Below are 21624 nucleotides of genomic sequence, written 5' to 3' on the forward strand. Positions count from 1 at the left end.
TTTGCTACTTCGATTAAATAAATTCCTCCTCTCTGATTCACCGCGTCATCTTTTTAGATGAGCGCAGGGGTGGTTTCTGTAATTCACACCTGCTTCGCTTGTTGATGGAAGTCAGCTCAGTGGAAGTGCAGATATCACCAAATTCTGTGCTCTTCACACTAAACGGGAAATAAAATACCGATTTTGTCCAAACCCTTGTAATTCTAATTCAGGCGTCACGAGACGTTTGTCATCAATTTTAGTTTTATGTGTTTCAGGAACGCCTGGGTAAAAAAAACATAGCGCTGAAGAGCTTTGGAAAGAGTCCCCTCATCCCCTGACCCCTTCTATATATTTCTTCCTACGAGCGCTGTTCTACAAGAATAGCTCAAAGCCTGATCTGATCCAGATTATCGGAGCTGGCATTTGTAGAGCTGATCTGCTCTGAGCTTGGCGATCACTGTGGCAGATGGCTGAGGGGGGAGGTTTTGGAAATATGCACCAAAAAAATCCACGCGCTTCCAACCGGCAGCCCGCAGTCTGTCATCAGCGAATCCCACTCCCTACCCGCCAAAGTGCTGGGAGCAGCTCTGCCTGTTAGGAAGCGTCATGAAACTACGAGGCACAGCGGCAAGAACTGTTTTCTCCTCCTGAGGACAGAAAGCAGTTTAAAATCTAAAGCGCCCAGCAGAGGTTGGCAAATAACTTCAAGGTTTCGTGATGGGATCAATTCAAAATCGTCATTTTGAATGTCCACATTTGATCACAAAACAAACAGGCTTGTGTGGGACCTTCTCGCTGTATGAAACATAGATCCCTTCCCTGCAGACTGAATTTCGTGGAGTGAAATGACTGTTTTCCCTGATAAACAGGAGTTTTCATGTAGGTCTACAGCATATTAACAAGTTTTCTAAAACAAGTGCAGTTAATTCATAAAAGACCTTTTGGTTTGAACTTGGCATCTGTAAGGGGTTAACTGGCTTCTTTCAATGGAGGGGGGTCATCTGTAAAAAGGATTGTAGGATTGTTGTGATCGACTAAGCAGTGTGTTTATACAGTACCTTTATTGCACTGTAAATGTAAAATGTATAGGCCTGCATTTACAAGAATGGAAGACTTCTTTATTGACACAGTTGATAGTATTTCTTCTGCAAGGATAAACAATAAGGACAGATGACAGTAAAAATGGAGAGGTTTTACTGTGTCAATTGATAAAGAACAACAGAATGCAGATTGTAATGAGTCTAGGGGGCTGTGCTTTGTTTTCCAAGAGCGAAACATATTTTACTGTTGTCAGAGGACTGCCACAGGCAGTATAAGGCTCTGCTTGAGAGAAGAATCTAAATAAAATATCAACGTGCCAGACTGCTTGAAGCCATGAGATATTCTGATTCTACCTCAACAATTTCCACTCTATCAGCAACATGGCTGAAGCCTTTGTGCCAACTGTGCTTCTCGGACATGTGTCACACATACATTTGGGTGTAAGGTCACAATCAGAGTTCCCAGTCATTAAACCATTACCTTTGCACAGACCAGCTTCCTGAGAGCATTTCTCATTATTATAGGATGAGTTAAAACTCAGAATTTTCTTATAGAAGCCATAAGCAGGAAATGTTGAGGCAACAGTTGAAAGAAGTGACAGATCAGGTTAATGTTTCTATATTGTCTCTAGTTGATATTTTGAAGTTATTCTTCAATCCATTCATCTGAACTTTCCAACAGGCAAGGTTAGGGACTCTTACAATGATCAGTCAGTTGGTGTCACCCCAGAAAATGTCCTTGGAACTAAAGACCCTTCTTTGCTAAATAGACACCACAACCACCATCAGAATGACTGAGGCCTCTGAGCCCAAACTCAGCTCCCTGTTAAGTGAATCTGCCACTAAGGAACCAGGTGGGAATCTAAATGTATCATTTCTCACTTCCCGTTTAGAGCTAGTAGAGTAGAATTGTTTCTAACAGTTTATGAGTACTGTTTTCCCTGTTAATTCAGGATTTACAAAATATTTATGCTTTAAAAGGAGTTCTATGAAAATGTACATTAATTCTCAAACGGATTGTGCATCACACAGTAAAACGAAAAAATATTCTTACAGCAAGAATGCCTATCACTATTGAAACAACCATGGCTGCACAAATATGGAAAGGTTCATGTAGCGAGATCTGCTCCCAGATTTCAATTCCGCGTAGCAGTGAATATGACTTATTTGAAGTGTACGTGGCTCTGAACAGCTCTGCCCATTTGCAAAGCTAATAAGAACATTAGTAATAACAAAAGGTGAGGTTGGGTGGAAAAAAAGAAAATGTATTGCTGCTGATGTCTGAACTCAGTTTTTATTGTGAAAAAGCACCCCATGAAATTAAAAATGGATTGTCTAAATGCTAATTGGCAGGGAATTCAGTTTGCGAAATAAACAACTTCACTTTTTGAATCGGGATTTATGATACCTTATTGGAAAAGGGATCCCAGGAACATAATTTTAATTCCACTTTTGCAGAAAGCTCAAGATGATTGCTTCATAAACTGTTAGAATTATCTGTAGATGTTAGACTTAATAAAGCATTTCCTTTATACTGCATGGTTATACAGTAGAATCCCTGTAATGTATTATATTAGTGCTTTACATTTTTTGTGTTATAGAACATGATGCTGGCATAAATATGAAATTAACATTGGTGGAGTAAGGATGTCCTGCGTGAGAAAATTTAACCCACGTGAGAGTGGGAGAGAACGCGTGGCAGAAACATTAGAGTACACACCGTGATTTGCAGCAATCCCCATTACTTAACACCTACAGTGCCAAAGCTCAGGAAGCTTGGGAGGCAGGGAGACATGCTTTTTGTCTTCCTTTGGGCACGATGAATGTAATAAACATTTCATGAATTAACAAAGACACCCGCGCTTTATGTGCCTTTCGTATAACCGGTTTCCAGTTCAAAAGAGGCATTAAACTTCCAGTAATCAATATTTCACATCGTGTTTCCTTTAAAGCCACAGAATTTAGTTTTATGTTTCTACTCCTATGATTAGATTATCTGGGCTGTGACCATCTATATTTCATCTCTTGACTAGTTTAAAATCCTAAGCCTGCTCTTCTTTTCTGATCTTTGCAATGCTGCAGACCCATTACAGGGTTTCCGAAAAAAAAAAAAACCCACCTATGAGAGGATGCACAGCTGGCTAGCAGGCTCAGCTGTGGACCGGCCTTGGCACTGCAGCGGTTAACGGCGAGCGGTTTTGTCGAGCTCAGCATTGTTTGCGCGTCACGTGACAGCGCTGCCGTTTTTAGAAAACAAACTGAGACAGCAGCTCGTATGCAAATGCACTCCTTTCCTGTTGTGGCTCTTAATGTCATCAAGTCAATACTTTCTCAAATTATTCCTTCAAGAGCTTGTAACGGCTTCAGACCAAGCCCCTCAAGCCTCCACTGTTCAGACAGAGAGCCCACTACCACCACCCCCTTCCCTCCGAGAGGAAACAGTACAAATGTTAAAAGAAGAGCAAGGTAAGGTGTTCCAATAGACAGCATCCAAGTGTAATAGTTGTAAGAAAGATATAGTAATTATTATTTCTTTTTTGACAATACTTTATTATCATAAAGATTACTTCTTTAATTAATTAATGGAGGCTCACTTGTACCATATCACCTTGTACCACAATATAACTTACAGAATAAAAAAGAAAGTGAATTTTGTCCTTTATATCTTTCTAGAATCTGAAGCATTCATTCGCTGCCTAGAAATTAAGCATAGCAGTCCTAACAAATGCATTTCAGAGCAGACTCTGAGATGCAATTTAAGAACTTATGGGAAACAGGAAAAGTTATACTGCTGACTGTGAGTTACTCTGAGATGTGTAATATTTTATGTATATACATATTGAAACATTCAAGTTGCTTTATATTTTATTGGACCCTATGGGACAAAAAATAAAGTGATATTCCAGTAGGAGTTTTAGTTTTCATAATTGTCTCTTTCAGTTTTATTGCTTTGTAAGTGCGAATAATGGTGCGTCTCTCTCCTCCATTAAGAGATGCAGAATAGTTGATTACATTTTAATTAGTGATGATTAAATGCCTGTATTAGTGGATGGGACTGATCAAAATGCCAGTGAAGCATTTACTAGCACACTGGTTCCCAGGAACATCTGTGCGCAAGAACAAACATCATCAGTTCACACAAACATTTTTGGCAGATTTCTCACCAACGTACATCCTGAATGTGGGTGTGTGAGGTGTGCTGGCACATAACCAAGGCTTGGCTAACAGAGCTTGGCCTGTTAGCACTCCACAAAAATGCAGTTGTAGGTCTAACAATTCAGTGCACGTGGCAGAAAAACAAAAGAAATTAAACTACTGTTCTCATCAATATATAGTGCTTTCATTTATCTTGTGGCTTATGAACAAGCTGCATCATTCTCTCTGACAATCTGCAATAGGGCTTAAAGGACAGGATCAGCATTTGGTCTTCAGGCAGTTTTTGACCTGGGATCCCTTATGATCTAAGCACACCATCACCTCTCCAAACACTGTTCCAGGTTGGCAAGAAAACTCAACCTGAAATCATATTTTATCTAGACCCAGCAGATCTTCAGCAGCTGGGATCCTTGGTACTTACAGTGATTTATAGGTGTAATAGTGTGCCACATTCTCTCCTAAGCCAGAACCAGTAAAGGAGATTAAAAACATTTACTGCTGTGCTAAATCAGTCATTAAGGTATATAGGCCATCGTGCCAACTTAACAGTGCCATACACTGAGCTTTCCTTACGTTACCGTTCAGTGTCTACACTACTGAAGCTTCTGTTCAGAAACCAGGAGGGCACAAAATATGACAGCCTGGAAAAGCTAGATACTTGGATTCTTTTCCTTTTTGGAAATGTTTCTAGTCTCAGCTTTCACAAAATTCATACTATTCCCTTCCCTGGTATGTGAGAGAGCTCCTTGTGGCCAATGAATCAAAACGAAACATTACAAAAACAAATGCCTCCCTTCAATACACCGGATGTAATTGCCAGAGTGAACTAAACTATAAAGAGCAAATAAAAAGTCCCTCAAGACTGTTAATCTTTACTGAAACCTTTTTAAAAGTAAAAGAGGGAAAAGGCGAGAGAGAGAGAAACAGAGAGAGAGAGAGGGGAGAGGGGAGATGGGAAAAGATCGAGAGAGGCAGTAAATGGGTCTCTCAGCATTCTGGTCCTCCCACTCTCTGTCATCACCACTCTTCAGCACCGGTCCCACTGGGACGGGTGCGATGTTGGATCTGCGAGCTGATGTGGGCTGATGTGTGATCTGAGAAGGTCAGGGACAGGGCTGTGAGCGATGAGATGGGAAAGATTTGGGACAGGCATACAGCTTAAATCCCAGAGGGGAGAAGGAGGGGGGGGAGGTGGGGTGGGCTTAGTGCTGAACTGATGCCAGGTTGCAGCCCCAGGTCCATAAGGAAAACAGTCCCAAAGTCAAATAAACATGACCCAGCAGCCTAACAAAAAAGAATGCTTTCTTTTTTTTTTTTGCTTGTTAATGTTTCTCCCAATTCAGAAACTGTCAAGTCAGCACATGTCTGCTGTGTCGCTGTCAGAGAAATTGTGTACCTTTCTTTGCCTCTGTCCCCATGGTAGTTTATACAAGCCTGATTTGGGAAATCCAGTATTTTATCCACCTTTCCATGTTTCTTCTGACAGCTTGGAAATGACACGACACCAGATGCAGAGTGGTTATAAACCGCACAAAGTAATTAATGCAAGGATTAAAGGTTTTTGAAATGTGTTACTAATCCCTATTTAACATCAGTGAGAGACTTGCAATAGGGGTGAATACAAACTCACCACCTTTCATGGCTCATTTTTGTCCGACAATATTAAACTGCCACAAAGAGAAAGTTCTTAACATACTGGAGAGTGGTGCACCTTTTATGAAAGCAGCCCTTCAGAGCGCTTAGCTTGTGTTTCTGCAGGATGATACACAGCATTACAGTCTAAGTAAATTCCTCACCTCTCTAAATCCAATGACCTGATATGACTTGGAAGAAGGGAGTGCAGTTTATATTGTTTCTTCTCGGACAATGTCTCTGTGCTTTTTCTTTTTGTTCCAGACAAAAGTGTGCCCCACTAGTTGTTCTAATCAGTCACTTCATCCTATTACATTAGTTTCTCCTATTAAGCTTCCTTTTACTCATGATTCAGAGTTGAAGGGAAATGTGTTACAGGGACCAGGAGAGTGTAAATATTTTATTGCAAATGTACAAGACTCGCAGCGCATTCTAGAAGCCTTTGTTTTATTCCACAGAATATATATCCTAGGCCATGTGCTTCCTGGACTTCTATATAAGCTTGATTGCGTTCTCTGTCAACACAAAAACATATAGGGAAACAAAGCCTACTTGATTGCACAATGCTTAAAGCAAAAAAAAAAAAGGAAACAATGATTAATGGCATACTACAAAGCCACTGCCTTGAAGGACGACTGATGTTATTGTAGTTGCAGGATTATTAATGACTAAATATGGCAGTGGGGGAGATTTGTAGAGTTTGTTTCAAGGATTATCAGCAAAGAAGAAATAACTAAATCACTGGATTGAAAAAAAAACACATTTAGAATAGAGTGTGACAATAGCAATTCTGGCACAATTACTGGAAATGAAGCTTTACAAATTTGAAACATATGATTTAGGCAATGAAAATGCCTTGTAGAGATACAGTAATTAGACTTAATTGTATCTAATGAGCTCTTCATTGTCATTATACATAGTAAAACTAAAGATGTAGGACAATACTAAATATTGGGGTTTAAGCATTTACAATGAAGCTACAGTCCTTTTTTCTTATTTTTAAATACACTGTACCTGTTTAGAAATGTAAAATGAGATTCAAGATATAATTTAATCTGCATAAGATAAATGGATTCTGTCAGTTGTGGATGGGACACCATTTGTGCATTTGTACACAAGATGAAGATAGACAAGAAGTCATGTGTGATAGGAACCACATGGTATATTTACATCAGGTACCCCTGTGTAAGTGATCATCATCTAATGTGTCCACAATTAACACACGTCCAACCGTCATGTAGTAATGTACTGTATCTGTCCGAATAGCAAAGCTAACTGATGGTGTAAATGTCCATCCAGCCTTTCCCTTACTTAGTTAGATATAATAGACCAACAGGCCACATTGTATGATGGGGATTCCAGACAGAGACAGACCCTCATTACAATATTGAAAGATGAAAGGATTACTCTGATATTGGTGTTGTTGTAATAGTGGGTCAAGTGACAGCTGTGTAGTAAGATTAGCATCCAAACCCACTTCTAGAATTGGCATGAATGTTCCTTTTTACCATTATTGCTAGCAAAGCAGTGTTGCTCCCTAATGCATTAATATTTCATTCTCTTGTATAAATATGTCATGCAACTGCCAAAAGGGACAAAGGACTCTGCTTCCTTGGAAAACACCACCTCCGACCAATATAAGGACCCCTGTTCATGTTGAGGATGAGGCGTAAACTGCACTAGTCTCTTGATGTCACGGGAATTTATCTAATATTCTGTAATCACGTTTGGGGGTCGTTCACGCTCCAGGCTGTGCTGGCCACTATAACTGCTGTGTCTCTGGTCTTGGTCTCTTATGGGTATGTTTTGCCCATTAGTAGTGCTGCTGGAGTCTAGCGTTGCTGAGTGATTGGATCCAGAATCTCTTATTGACTTCATGTGGCACCCTTCCTGCCAGCAACATTCCCAGAGTGCAGTTCTTCTCTCAGTCACTTGGCCATGGCATTGCCACCTTCTGATTTAAACCAGAGACCTTGTGTGCCTTCTAAGAATTCTAAGAGTTTGCACCTGTGTACATGCAAACTCACAAGCACTCATTCCTTACTGTGTGTCTCGTCATGAGGTTTTGAAGAGTGCACAAAGCAGGCACAAGTATCATCACTTTCCACAGGCATATTTCAATCTCTCATGATGTAACAATATACAGGAAAAGACTATTGACTGAACTTTTCAAGTGTTTCCATATACTGTATTTAGAGTGGATAACTTTGTTTTTGAGGTACAGCTTACAAGCAATTAATCACTCCGTTACCTAGTTAGAAATTTGTAGTTCAGGTGCTCTGTAGATCTAACACCAACAAAATAAGAAGATACTGTAACTCCAAGCCCCTGAAGAATGCACTTTACATATTTGCCCCAAAATACAAGCCAAGTGATTCATTATACAAAATACAAGTGATTCATTAATGACAGTGCATTTGTGAATAAAAGAATGAATCACAATATTAATAATCATGCCAACTGAAGGGAATACAGAGCTGCTTGCAGTGTGGAGGAAAGTAAAAGCACAGTAAAAAGGATAGGGTGTTAATTAATAATCATGTAATTAGCTAATTGATCTGCTATTTTATATTGTATGTTTTTTATGTACTTGTGTACTTATCACACTTTCAAAATTTCAAGAATGTACTAATGAGTAAATCAATACACTTTTGACTTTTTTTACATTTTAAGAATGATTGAGAGTGAACAATCCTCTCTCCCAACATACTTTTCAGCTTGTCTTCCCTTTCTAATGTTGTTAATATTATATCATACTCCACATCAAATTTTCAAGCTTTTAATTGTTAAATCACAGGGTAACATAACACCAGTTATACAGCTGTACTCAGAGGCAATAGTAGCAAAGTACTGCAGCTCTTTAAAGGCAAGATACAAAGCTCACTGATGTACTTGTCCATTCTTGTACTCTAAGAAGGAATGGGCTATGATTAATGTCAATATTGATTGATTTCTAATTTTTGTCTCCCATGTGGCTCACCCAGTGAAAGTGCTCTTTCAGCACACAGGCTGAGACCTAACAGCTTTATATCCTGTAACTGATGAAGTTGACTCTTGAAGCACATTCAAGACTCCCTCGTGTTACATCTAAGAATGGAGACCTCAAAGGAAAAAAAGACTGCGACTGCAAGGGGTGTCAGTGGACCTATAGGTGTCACTCTTCCCACTGGACCAGAATATGAAAACCTTAATATGATAGACAATATTCATTAGATGATATGTGAAACCGAAGTCCACACTTCTTAGTAATTAAAGTTCCTTTGGTGCTAATTACAAGAGGAGTGTTAACCTTGACATACTGTCTAAATTCCTCTTTGGGTCTAAAAACTCTGGCCTCCTAAAATTTCCTCCTTAAATTAATTGGTGAAGGAATTTTTTATTTTGGCACCTTATCTGCTATGTCAACCAGGTAGATGCTGCATTTCAGAAGTATATTAATATATTATGTTGAGATTCTTTGGCACTAAGATCAATAAACAAGTGCTAGGAATAAACAATTGCTGTAATTATTAAATTTTAAGTCTGGCCTGTGGAATTACAGTAGGTGACTTTTGACCTGGATTGCCCACTTTTGGCTGGGAAGTACCTCATATTGGTGAGTTTTAATGGTTCACTGGCTGGGCCCTAGGTGTGCGACTGTGAGCTTACAGCTTTTTTCAGTTGAACGACGTCATTCCTCCAATTGATAAAAACTTGCACTGAAGGCACTGTGGGATCCTGCAGTGTGAAAAAAGGCAGATATGTTTTGAAGGACAACATGCATGGTCTGCCTCCCTCTCAGGCTGGAATGAGATTTGTACACCGGAACTTCTTTTCCATATTAAATCTTGATTGACCATTTAGCACATATACAGTACAGTAACATTAACATGCCTTTCTTAACAACAGGTAACAAAATTCCCTCCATTATTCACTCAGTTTGTTATGATTTTGCATTAATATGAGGTTAACAGCAAGATAAAACAATCACTGGGGTACAGAAAGAAAATGTGTGTATTTAAAATTTTAAAGAGCCAATATCAGATTCCTAACATCACATACACAATGGTGTTACAACATGAAAGAGGTAAAGGGAAGATTGCCGATATCACTACAGCTATGACATTTTCTCTGCAATGTTTATTTGTTCACTGGAATGATTGTGCACGAAGAATGAGCTCATCCAGACTCAAAGCGGTAATATTCATGCACATTCAAAGAAGCCCATAAAAGCCTTTGAAAGCTCATGCCAGATTGTTTCTCTTAACCCTGAATAAGAAAAGGCACCTCTGTTCATGATTAGAGCATCATGGAACGATATGAAAGGCAAAATGTGTGAACTGTGGCAGAAGTTTGGCTGTCCTGAATCATCCTCCAGATGGCATTTAGAGTAGAAAAGTATCCAGTTTTACATATGAGTGAGGCGGAGAAGGGAATTGGACCCCTCCCCCTCCATCCACCACTGGAAATCCCAGTGGGGCTCAGGCTGTGATAATGGTGTGCTGCCTGTGATTTATTCTGAGAGAATGCTGTGTCACCACAGGGCTTTCTGCTGGCAAAGAGTGCAAATTAAACTGTGAGACTCCCAACGGAGAGATGAGTACAATTAGGTAAATCCTTGATTAGGACAGTTAGTGAAGAACAGATTCCAGATAACCAGCAATTTGTTCAGACCGATGTGTCCAGTATTGGGCTGCTGTTGTCTGTCTGCTACAGCGTGCATGTACTGTAAGTAACAGAAAGGCTGCATTCCTCTCTTTGTATTATTAATGTATTATTTTCACTGGTTTATTTGCCTCCCACATTTATCCATAAACTGTATTACAGTTAATACAGCTGAGCATTTCACTGAAGCAATCAGAGTACAGTGACTTTTCAAGGGTACTAAAGTAATGCCTCTGCAAGGACTGGAGCCCAGAGCCTTCTGGGCTCTCCTACTGCATAGCAGTTTTTGTCCATTTTGGGTCTTCTATATTGTGTGTTGTTTTACAGATTGTATGGAATTTAACTGCTGTGTACTGCATACATTGCTTTTATGCTATAGCTATACAATCTGTATACAAATCCACTGATTAAGAATAAGGTCAATAACCTTAATCGTCCAGCATGTGGAGTTGGGCTTTATAATAGTCTCCAGCTTTCAATCAAACAGCTGTGTAATGGGAGAATTATTCCTATTGCACTGCTGCTTTTAACAAAGTTACTTGACTTTGTCCAATATGACAATGTCATACATTAGGGCGGAGTGGTGGCTCTGTGGCTAAGGATCTGTGCCTGTGGCTGAAAGGTTGCTGGTTCAAATCCCATGGCTGGCAGGGGAATCCTACTCTATTGAGCCCCTGAGCAAGGCCCTTAACCCCAGCTGCTCAAAGTGTGCCATATAAATGGCTGACCCTGCACTCTGACCCCAAGCTTATCTCTCTCTTTCTGTATGTCTCATGGAGAGCAAGCTGGGGTAGGTGAAAAGACAAATTCCTAATGCAAGAAATTGTATATATAAGTGATATCTTTAACTGATGTGTTGAGCTATCATAATTCCTGATCATAATGTAGTTTGGTGGTTGCTGCGTTTGGGGGATGATAACAGATGCTAATGGCAAATCATGGGGAAGTGGCCTGGCTCATAGGACTCTTCTGTTACCACTTGCCACTCATCAGCTACAAAGTTGCCCTTTGTCAAAAAACCCTTGGAATTGTAAACATATGAAAAAGGATAGCACACATCAATACATTTACATTTACATAATTTACACTTCTTTTTTGTCCTAAAGGGGTGACTATTGCTTTGTAACAATAAGTGTTCTTTGTTAGAACCGTTGTATGAACATGTAGCCTGTATCTGGGAGTCTGAGTAAACAAATGCTTTCATATGCATATATCTTCTTATTTTATTCTGAGAAAGAATAAGGTCTTGCAATTCATCCTTTGATTAACAGTACACAATAAATCACTGGTGTCAGTCAACTACAGTATGTCTGAAAGCTTTTTTAAAGTACACAAAAAAAAGTATTTTCCCTGTCTCTCTCCCTCTCAGTCTTTCTCTCTCATTGACATAGCTGTTTTAATATGTTAACAGCTGTAACAGGTAAAACTATATATAGTTGGAGCTCAAACCTTTTGATCTATTTTTAAATGGCTATTGAATGATCAACTGATTAATATTTCATGGGCGGAAGGAACCATGGTGTTAGTTTGCCAGTAAAACAGAGGAATCTATTGAACTTTTTTTTTTGTTCTGAGATACATGAAGCCTTCAAAGATAGCAGGAATAAACACTGCCCTTCAGGGGAGGTTGATGGTGTGCTTTGTCATGGGCTCAGAAATAGCCTTTCTCCCCCATCCTGGACTGGACAATGTCAATGTGGTCACTTTCATCGAACACAAAGAGTCTGCTTTTCACAGTTCTGCATGTTTAAATGTCATAAAAAAGGGAGTCATATAACTGGGGGTGTGCATGGAGGGATGTCCAATAAGGAGCCCCCAAATAGCATATTAAAACATTGATTTTATGGGAGGGGCACCTCAAAATACTGTTTACACTCAACCCCAGAAAACTACTGAAGCGCAACATATAGAGTCACAGAAAGGACCCAAGCATCACCTGCGGGCCCCCTCACAATCTCATAAAATTACACCCCTGAATAAACCTCATATTCTGAGAAATACCATCTTCAATGTATTCAGAACACAAAGATGCAAATTGTGAGCATGAGGGTATTTACCTCAATTGCTATGTTGTGGAAGTCTGTATTTTTCTCTCTCACCATCTAATTTTCTTCTTGTTTTTTAAACAAACAAATGTCCCACCTAAAGTCCTACTGCAGTACTTGAAAAACAAACAACTAAAGGTGTCCAGTTATAGTGTCTTGTTATACCAGAACACACCTACAAGCAAGTCAAAAAAAAGGTTGTAAAATGCTTTTAAAAGCATCCCTTGCTGTGCTTTAACAGAAGACATTTTAAAAGCCATAGAACAGTCTTGAAGCTGTGTAAGTTCTTCCCCACTTCCTTCACTGAATAGGTTTAGCTGTGATTCCTTTGGCAATTTAGAAATGACAAAAGGTTTTCTATTTCTAAACTGTCATTGTCTCTCTGCAATACACAGTCATCTCAAAAGCAAAGTATGGGCAGAAAGAGCATGGAAAGAGCAAGAAGACAGGTATCTATACAGCCGCAGTATACTGATATGTGTGTGTGTCTTAGTCACTGTGAATTACACGACTAGTTAATCAATGGAAAACAGAAATCAATAAACAGCCCTCACAGCTGAATACAAATAAAACCCCACACAGTTATTATTTTTTCCAATTGATTAACGAGTTAAAAATACAACCAAGTTATCAGTTCTTCATATACAGTATATGCATGATATGAGACTCTTTCACAATGATCTGAAAACTTTAATCTTAAAGAAGGCTCTTGTAGTTTGCATTTACTTGCGTGTGTCTAGAGGTAGCTTAGGATTGCTCTTAAGGTTCCAGTTTGTTTATTGACTGTGCCACTACACCAGAGATTCTGAATGGACTGAACAGCCCATAGTAAAAGCAAAAATGTTTGTATATAATAGTCTATGCACGAGACTGAAATTAACGTCTGGCATCCTCTGCGAATGCCTATGTCAAGCACCCTAGTCCACTTGATTAAATTTTCAGTGCAGTAGCACTAGAACCTGTGAAAACAGCTCAGAATATACACATATGAGCCCTGTACAGGGGTAAGGAGCTGTCCTAAAACTGTGCTGTTAATAGCCCGACTGTCTTAAAAACAGGATAATATGGGAAAAGAAAAGCACACTTAAGTTTCTTGACAATCAAGTGAAAAGCTGTACGTTCAAAAGCAAAAATCTGATATGCTGTTTTGTTTCTTGAGGCCTGATAATATCTCTTTCAGCTTCCCTGTCAGGCCTGTATCTGGTTCCCCTTTGACATTCTCTCAAACCATTGGGCTATTATCTTTCTTAAAAAACAGCTTTGACGTGGAAAAAATACCACCACCAGCCTCTGTTAGACCTTCCACTGAACCTGCAAGTAAAGGGCACATCAAGATGCAAAATCTAGGTAACACCAACATAAAATAATTAAAGGCTGGCATTTGTAAGTGTTGCTTAGCAAGTCTAATGCTTTACCAGAATCTCAAGCATGGATTCAGCCTTACAGTATATTTGCTTGGAAGGTGGAACGCCTACCCTGCCCTTGTGCTGATCATAGAAGAGCAAAGTTGTACTAAACTGTTACAATTTTTGAGCACATGGATAAACACATTTTTCAAAAGCTTGGTATGAGTTTACATTCGTTTATTAAGCTAAGGAAATTGCAATATGACATTCGATGAGGTTTAAAGTGTCAGCAGGCTTTAGTGCTATTAGATATTAAAAGATTTAACCTTTGTGACCTGGGCCATTTTCCATGCTGAGACCTCTAATGGAATGGAGAGGGACTGTAATGACATTTTCAGGGTGACTTAGTTGTGTAGCAGTTAGTGTGGCTGCCACCTGACTCTCATCTCTAATTTTGCCCTTGTGTTTGTGCCCTGCGGTGGACTAGTGTCCCGTCCAGACTGTTGTCCCACTATTGCACCCTGTGCTTTTGAGATAAGCTATAGTATGTCATGACCCTTAATAGTACTTTCTGAAAAAGGATAGGTGAATGGACAACTAGATCTTGAAGTCTTCACCATTCTGTTTGTGAGATAAAACTTACAAGAGTATCTTTGCAGACTCTGACTAACACTACTCTCAGTTTTTGTCAAACAGAAACAGAACATTTGTAAAAGAACCCCATTGTACTCTGTTTTGTATTAACTGCATCCTTATCGATCAGTACCATTAGAGAAATGACTGATATTTTGAAGGTTAAAACTTCAGATGTCCTTTGAAATGGAGCTTTGGACACTGTTTTTACAGTACTGTCGCCTTTCCTTACAATGATGCTCTAATAAATCTCAAAAAGACTGCTTGAGGATTTTTGCATAGAATATATATTTTTTTAAATCTAGGTTTTTAAGGGGACATCGTTATTACAAATGGTTTAAACACAGGGAGAAATTCCCCTTTAAAGCTACAGAGAATGGGAAAAACATGCACATTTTATTTTCTAAGGGACCTCAAAGCTCTTAAAATCTGGACGACCTCAGTCCAGCCAGTTGTCAGGCATAGCATATGGAAATTTTAAAGGTAAGAGAAAATGCTGAGGTATGTGCTGTGAACGTGATAGATAGGGCTTGAATGAAACTATTTGGGCACCATGCACCTGTTTAAAAAACATAGGCTACAACAGTGTTTTGAAAGCATCATTTTTCAACTGATTATTTTTTATGGCAAAAGGAGTTCCTCGTTAAATTCATCTACAAAATGGAAGGAAAATGGAACTCTGCTCTCCCAAGACAAGTTCCTGCAGCAAATCCAGAAACAGATTCAGCAGCCCAATATACAGTTCTAGAGGGCCACACTATTTGTCGCCCTTTATAAACTACCCTATACTGATTTTAGGGGGGAATGGAGAAATTGTTTTAGCTTTGAGAGGATTTGTCTTGAACTGAGTAGTGACAGTATTGCAAATTCATCATAAATATTGTATTCTGTAAGGGCTTCTCTCATCATTGCTCACAATGCACGTGAAACCTTCCTCTCGGTACATTTTCTATTCATTTTGTAGCCAATTGTACACCCACTTTATTTTTGATTGTGGGTATGTATATTTGTAATGCACCACAAAATTTCCAAATTCATATAAAAAAATTTATTAATTGAATACATTCTTAGTGAATATACTGAAAGCGTTCTAGTAAAAATATATTTGGTGTGCTGAAGATGAACAAAGGTATTTTTTTATTTATGTGTCTACCATCAACAGATTGTTCCATATGCTGTATATAGCATGTGCATGTAGGGTTTTATGTACTTTTAAAAAAATTAATGCATACTTTGTCTAGGCTGATACATTGAATGCTCATGGCCTAATGGGTGCATCCATTTTCTGTAAAGCATTTTGGAGCTCCTTGTTTCTGATGTCTTTATGTTTTAGGAGCTGTGTTTAAGCTACTTCTGAAATGATTTTTCCTGGTTGGAGACATATGCATTGTCCATGTTATGGTGACATTCAAGCCCTAATAGAAGGTAGCATTCTAAACATCTAGTTAAAGCAAACAAGGCTAAACCAAACTTCAATGTTTCCTCATAAATAAACAACAAATTGTTACAACTCTTTTAACTCATGCAAGTCCAGAAAAACTATTAGTTGTGTACACATTACTATGAATGTTTATGTTCCAGTTGCCTTTTTATTCAGACAAAATCCAGTCAAAACATCAAAGACGTCTGTAATATCTAAAAGAATGGCACACTGTAAGAAATAGAGGTTCTGACATTCAGAGAAAGATAAAAAAACATCACTGGCTGTTGTGAAATACTTTGTCTGAATGAGTGTTACATAAAGTGCATACATTAGAATACTGCCCCTCTTCCTCAACTACCTAGTATGATGTTATTAAGCTTTAAAATAAAGAACTCTTTCAGTCACAAACTATAATCACTACTGAACATTATTAAATACAACCAGATGATTAGAATACTGCCCCATTAGCCTGTAAAGGTAAAACTAAATAGCTCTAAATATTGAAATAGATGAAGACTAAAACAGAAGAGAGCATTTTGTCAATTTAAACAATATTTCCATAACAAGCTTTGATTTTTTATTTAATTTAAATAGCAAACTAATAAGATTTTGAATAACGTACTAAAAACTACTTTTAAAACTGTAACTGTGGAAAAATTAACCTTCTAATTTTTTGTTGTTGTTCTTGTTGACTTTTTTTTTCTTCCAAATTTTTCATCGCTGTTTGATGTCCCTCTCTTTATCATCTCTCATCTTTGTTTGCATGTTTTGGTTTAAATATGACTCGTTAAGGTAAGCCTGTTGTTGTCTCTACCCAATCGGCTGCTGTGAAAATTCTTTTGATATTTTCTCCTGTGATTTTGCCCCTGTTCCAGTGCGTTGTTAAAGTTATTGCTTCTTTTAAAAGCCTAACCAAAATTATCTCAAATATTAAGAATGATTTGAGCTCGAAGATATTTTTTGCCAAATAAAAATATCCCTCATCCTCCATAAAACAAGCAACTTTGTACCATGTGCTGTTTGATTATAGAATCTGTTTGAAAGCCTTTCTAGGCCCTGCAATAATTTGTGAAACAACTCCCTGTTCCCACAACAATCTGGAGTGTAATTGGACATTTATATTTAATTAGTAGTCCTTGCCCTCATTTCCCACAGATATGATGGGCAAATTTCTCTAAAGAAGTTTTTATACAGTTGTCTTTAAAACATCCCATAAATGTTTAAACATAAGGAAAAAAAGGGTAAAGGATTATGTAACTCCTGCTTAAACATAGCAATCCTGTACTAAACAGGTCTAAATATATCCTTAAACAGATACTATGCATAAACATGTTTCATAAATGAATTTATAAAAGAATGTTCAGTGGCTTTCAGTATCAATGAAGAAGAATTCTTCTAAAGCTTTATAAAACCTTAATTAGGTCTTATAAATCTTAACAATAAAGGTGAGTTATGCTTTGTGTGATAAGCAACACAGTAATTTTGGTTTTGTATTAATTGGCCTTCTCTTTAGATAATGTGGTCGTATTAACTATGGTCACAGGTATTTTAAAAGAATTATCAATTCCTAGAGAGTTACTCCACCACTATTGTCCGGTAATATAATGTTTGGTTCACTTTGTTGAGGCTGGTTATTCTTCATTGTGCTTATTATTTCTTTTAGAGAATGACGTGGGTATAATTGAAGATCAAGGGCTGTGCTGAATCCAAGATCTACATTTTAAGATCCTTTCAGTATACTGTAGTTATTGAAGTCATTGTTTCCTGTGCAACCAAATCAGAATTAACAAGCTCCAAACAAACATTACTGATCACACCTTGAAATTGCACTATTCAAGTACAACTGCAACCATAATCATTCACTTTAGCCATAATAGTGTTTAAACATGTATTCCAAGGTCTAGTCTGTTCAAATAAAGGTTTAAAAATGCATCATAATTAAGAGTATTTAACTTTACTCCACATTTAGACACTCATGTTCCACAATGCACAGAAGAAAGCCTTTTTTCAATAATTCTTTGCACTGCACATTGGAGGTCCGTAATATACCTCAAGTCTGTACATTAATGCATTGTGCATGCAGCAAATTTGGCTGGCTTCGCAAATTAGCTGCTCAAAGTCATAGCTATTGTTTTTACTTGATAAGCATGTTTTTATGGAAGAGTTTAAAAGACTCTTCTGTAAAAACATGTTTCTTCAGATCATCTCACACACATCAGAGACAAAGAACGGAACGAGACAAAACAGAGAATCACCTATACAAATCACGCATTCACTGTAGAGTATAATTCTCTGCAGGCGAAGTTTTAGAAGAGAGCTGATGATTTTTTATAAAGTTATATACATTCTAACTTCACATAACTAGTACAGGAGCTGTTGTGGACAAATCTGCTGCTCATACAAAACATCACAGAGAATTTTTGAATACTGTCAACAAGGAGGAAAGAAGCATTTGGAAAAACACTTCATTAATAATTAGTTACACGAATTTGACTTGATGCGCTCAGTGGTGGAGTAAACAAGATGTGTTTTTTGTTTTGAAGCACACACTTCCATGACAGACTTCCAGCCCAAATCATTCGAATGAGACACAGGTTGATCCTCACAGCTCCCCTCTCCCCACCCCTCACCCTTTTTACAACCCTGGATATGACATTAACACTGCTTTGCTCTCTCCTCTGTCAGACTGTGAGTGCTATGGCCACTCAAATCGCTGCAGTTATATTGATTTTCTCAACATCTTGACTTGCGTCAGCTGCAAACACAACACTAGGGGGCAGAACTGTCAAGCCTGCCGCCATGGATACTTCCGGAATGCTTCTGCGGAGCTGGACGATGAGAACGTTTGTATAGGTCAGTCAGGAATTCCACACTCGACAACATAGGTATCTGTGCATTGCTTTTACTTCACCTCCGATAGCAGAAACTCTTTGGGTTTGTAAGGTATTTATTGATACAACAATGTACCTGAAAGCACTGAATTTGTAGTAAGAAACGTTAACCAGACAAACTCAGTACTGTTAGTTTCTTTTTTCTTGTACTAACCTATAGCAGACCTGTCAAGTCTACTGTCTAAATGTGCTGTATACTGCCAACATGACAATGAGCAATACAACAACTTTAAATTTCATGGCAGTTTTAAAGAGAAAATTCTGTCTTTGCTTTGCAACTACAATAATTTTATGCTGAATTAAAAAGTGTTATAATGATATGATGACAAGCGAGAACTTTTGAACAAATTAAATGTAGAGGAAATTGCTAGATGAAGCCTTTTTATTCTAGGGTGCACTGCACAAAATCATTTACAGAAGTCTAATTCCCTTGCAACTAATCACAGGGCAGTGAAAAATGAATGACCAGTCTAAATGTTTTGTGGTTTGTAATTCCAGGTAATTTAAGTATTCGCATTTCAGTTTCAATTTTTTCAATATGCAACAAAAAGGATGTTTTTTATTACAATTTCATACAGTTAAACATCAGCATAAGCTTTAAGTCACACATGTCTAGGTTACAATAACAAAATTACTTGGCAACAATACACAGGCAATGCCTTTTAAAGAACTAGTGCTGACTGGACTGTCACCACACTGACACAGAAATAGCATTAACACCATCCTCCAGATGGGTCAGGGGGAATTCTTGACAAAGTTGTAGGCAAACCAGGGTCCCATTTATTGTATTGACTTGTACTAACCTACAGACAATAATTATGTCTTGTATTATTACCCTGTATGTGATCACTGCAATTAACCAAGAAGTGAAGAAGTGTGTGAACAGTGAAGATCCAGTGTCTTTAGAGGCCATGGTGCTATGGGTTAGTGTCTTCTCTGTAGTCAGATTGACTCCTTTAATCATGAGCCTATCCTGGAAATAAGGCCCCAATATATTTGGACTAACGTAGATTAGTTTCACACATTTCATCCTGCATCTTTAAGCAAAATGCTCTGTCCTTGTATGATATTCGGCCCAGTGTTCGTATGGTTTCCTACCCTCTGCACACATTTTTAAATATGTGAGTCCAGATATCCTCTGAATTTGAAGGTTGGCTAAATTCCATATCATTAATAAAACAACTTTGGAAGGTTGTGCAATCTTCTTGGGAAACCCCTTCTTTGTATTTCCTTTACGATTTGCTCGCCAAACAGGGCTTCTATGTTATAATCCTATCAGCAGCAGGCAATTCATACTGATGAGACCCATATCTCCCTGAGAGCTTAGTTTTAACATGTGAGCATCCATTCAGTCCAGGAGTGTGTTCTCCACCTCAAGGCAGCTGTTTGTGTGACATCAATCACATCTGCAGGAGAAAGCATTTTCCCAGCATCACTTTAGTGATGTCAGACAAAATGCAGCCTTCAGGATACTCCATTGCTGAATAGAAGCAAACACTTTGAAAAGTGAGTGCGCAGTGGTTTGGAACTTAAGTTAATTGAAGATTAACTGGTGGGTTGTGGCAGTTCAGGGTGATGTATAATGCTATCGTTTTCAGAAAGTCATGTACTTTCGATCTATAATGCTGATTTATTAAAATGCCTTTATTTTCAAAGTGAAACTGCTGGTGTACTGTATGTGAAAATCATCCCCCGTATAAGTGTTTTTAAACTGATGATTACTGATTATTGAAAGAAAATGCAAAAATAACCCACAGATAATGAAACAGCCTAAAATACTCAACGAGTTCGTTGAATAAAGCTCAGTGTCTGCAAACACTTAATTAGAAATACAGCATGTAAAAAGAACATAAAACTTTAGTCTAATTGTATTCTAAAATTCTTATAATTTAATCAATAACATAGAATAAACTGCATATTTCCATTTGGCTTTATATAGCAAAGACTGCTTTTCAAGAGTTTACATAGCAGAGCACAAACTGAGCATGAAATCAACAACACAATTACATGATAAAATAACTTAAATAAAAATGGCATTGTTTAAACCAAAAACATATGGTGTTTAATTGAAATAAGATTTATTGTTAGAGACTATTATTTACTGTTTTATTATTTACAACTAATATTTCCAGTTTAAAAATAGATATAGTGACTACCTTACTAAAGCTTGCTTAGACCATTTAATTAAAATGTTTAATTGAAATAAAATTTCATTTAACATTTAATTAAATCCCAGCAGAGGAAGAATATGTAATTCATAGATACTGTGTAATAGTTAAAACTATGAAACTGTGCCTATTTAACAGCACTAGGAGTGTGTTGCCTTATGCTGACCTCTACTGGTAGAGAAACAAAAAACCTAGATGAGTCCCCTAACAGTTTCCTGTTAGATAAGGAATGGTTCAGTGTGTTTATCCTATTTTCTGCAATATATAAAAAATATGATTGCCCTCTCCAAGAGTCACAAAGGTCATCAGCAGTAAATTAATCTTTAATTTCTAATTCATTTCTCAAACAAGTCATATCCAATAAGAGGGAAAAAAAAGTTCAATTTTCATTAGGGGTATAAAGTATAAAAAACAAAAAAACTTTATCTTGTCAAGCACAAGTTGGGCTCTACGGTATAAGTATACCAAATTTGAGACTGGGTTAGTTGACATAAAAAAGCAACACCAAATTCCGTAGGATAAAATCTAATTGGAGATTTTTAAAAAAGCCATCTGAAATTCACCACAGCTGTTGTTGTCAACAGTAAAGTAAATACAAGCAGAGGCCTAGAGAACATTCATCTTTAAATTAGATGCCCTCAATTCAAATAAATAAACATTTATC

The 21624-nt window shown here is 37.8% G+C and overlaps 1 protein-coding gene across 6 annotated transcripts in view; it reads left to right on the top strand.

The window, feature by feature from the left end:
* The window catches only part of LOC102697389 (netrin-G2), a 69862-nt gene that overhangs the window by 43845 nt on the left and 4393 nt on the right, over positions 1-21624 (top strand). The window contains exons 7-11 of one of the 6 annotated variants that reach the window (XM_015366941.2): positions 1793-1876; positions 3372-3488; positions 12895-12948; positions 14887-14961; positions 16694-18679. The exons of 2 other annotated variants lie outside the window; for them this stretch is intronic. In XM_015366941.2, coding sequence (XP_015222427.2) covers positions 1793-1876; positions 3372-3488; positions 12895-12948; positions 14887-14961; positions 16694-16872 — 509 coding nt within the window. In that variant the 3' untranslated portion in view covers positions 16873-18679. Of the gene's footprint in view, positions 1-1792; positions 1877-3371; positions 3489-12894; positions 12949-14886; positions 14962-16693; positions 18755-21624 lie in introns of those variants that run through there. 3 more of the 6 variants (XM_069183182.1, XM_015366940.2, XM_015366942.2) reach the window with 3 other exon arrangements.

The sequence above is a fragment of the Lepisosteus oculatus genome, chromosome 24, assembly GCF_040954835.1.
Source record: "Lepisosteus oculatus isolate fLepOcu1 chromosome 24, fLepOcu1.hap2, whole genome shotgun sequence".
Lineage (NCBI taxonomy): Eukaryota > Metazoa > Chordata > Actinopteri > Semionotiformes > Lepisosteidae > Lepisosteus > Lepisosteus oculatus.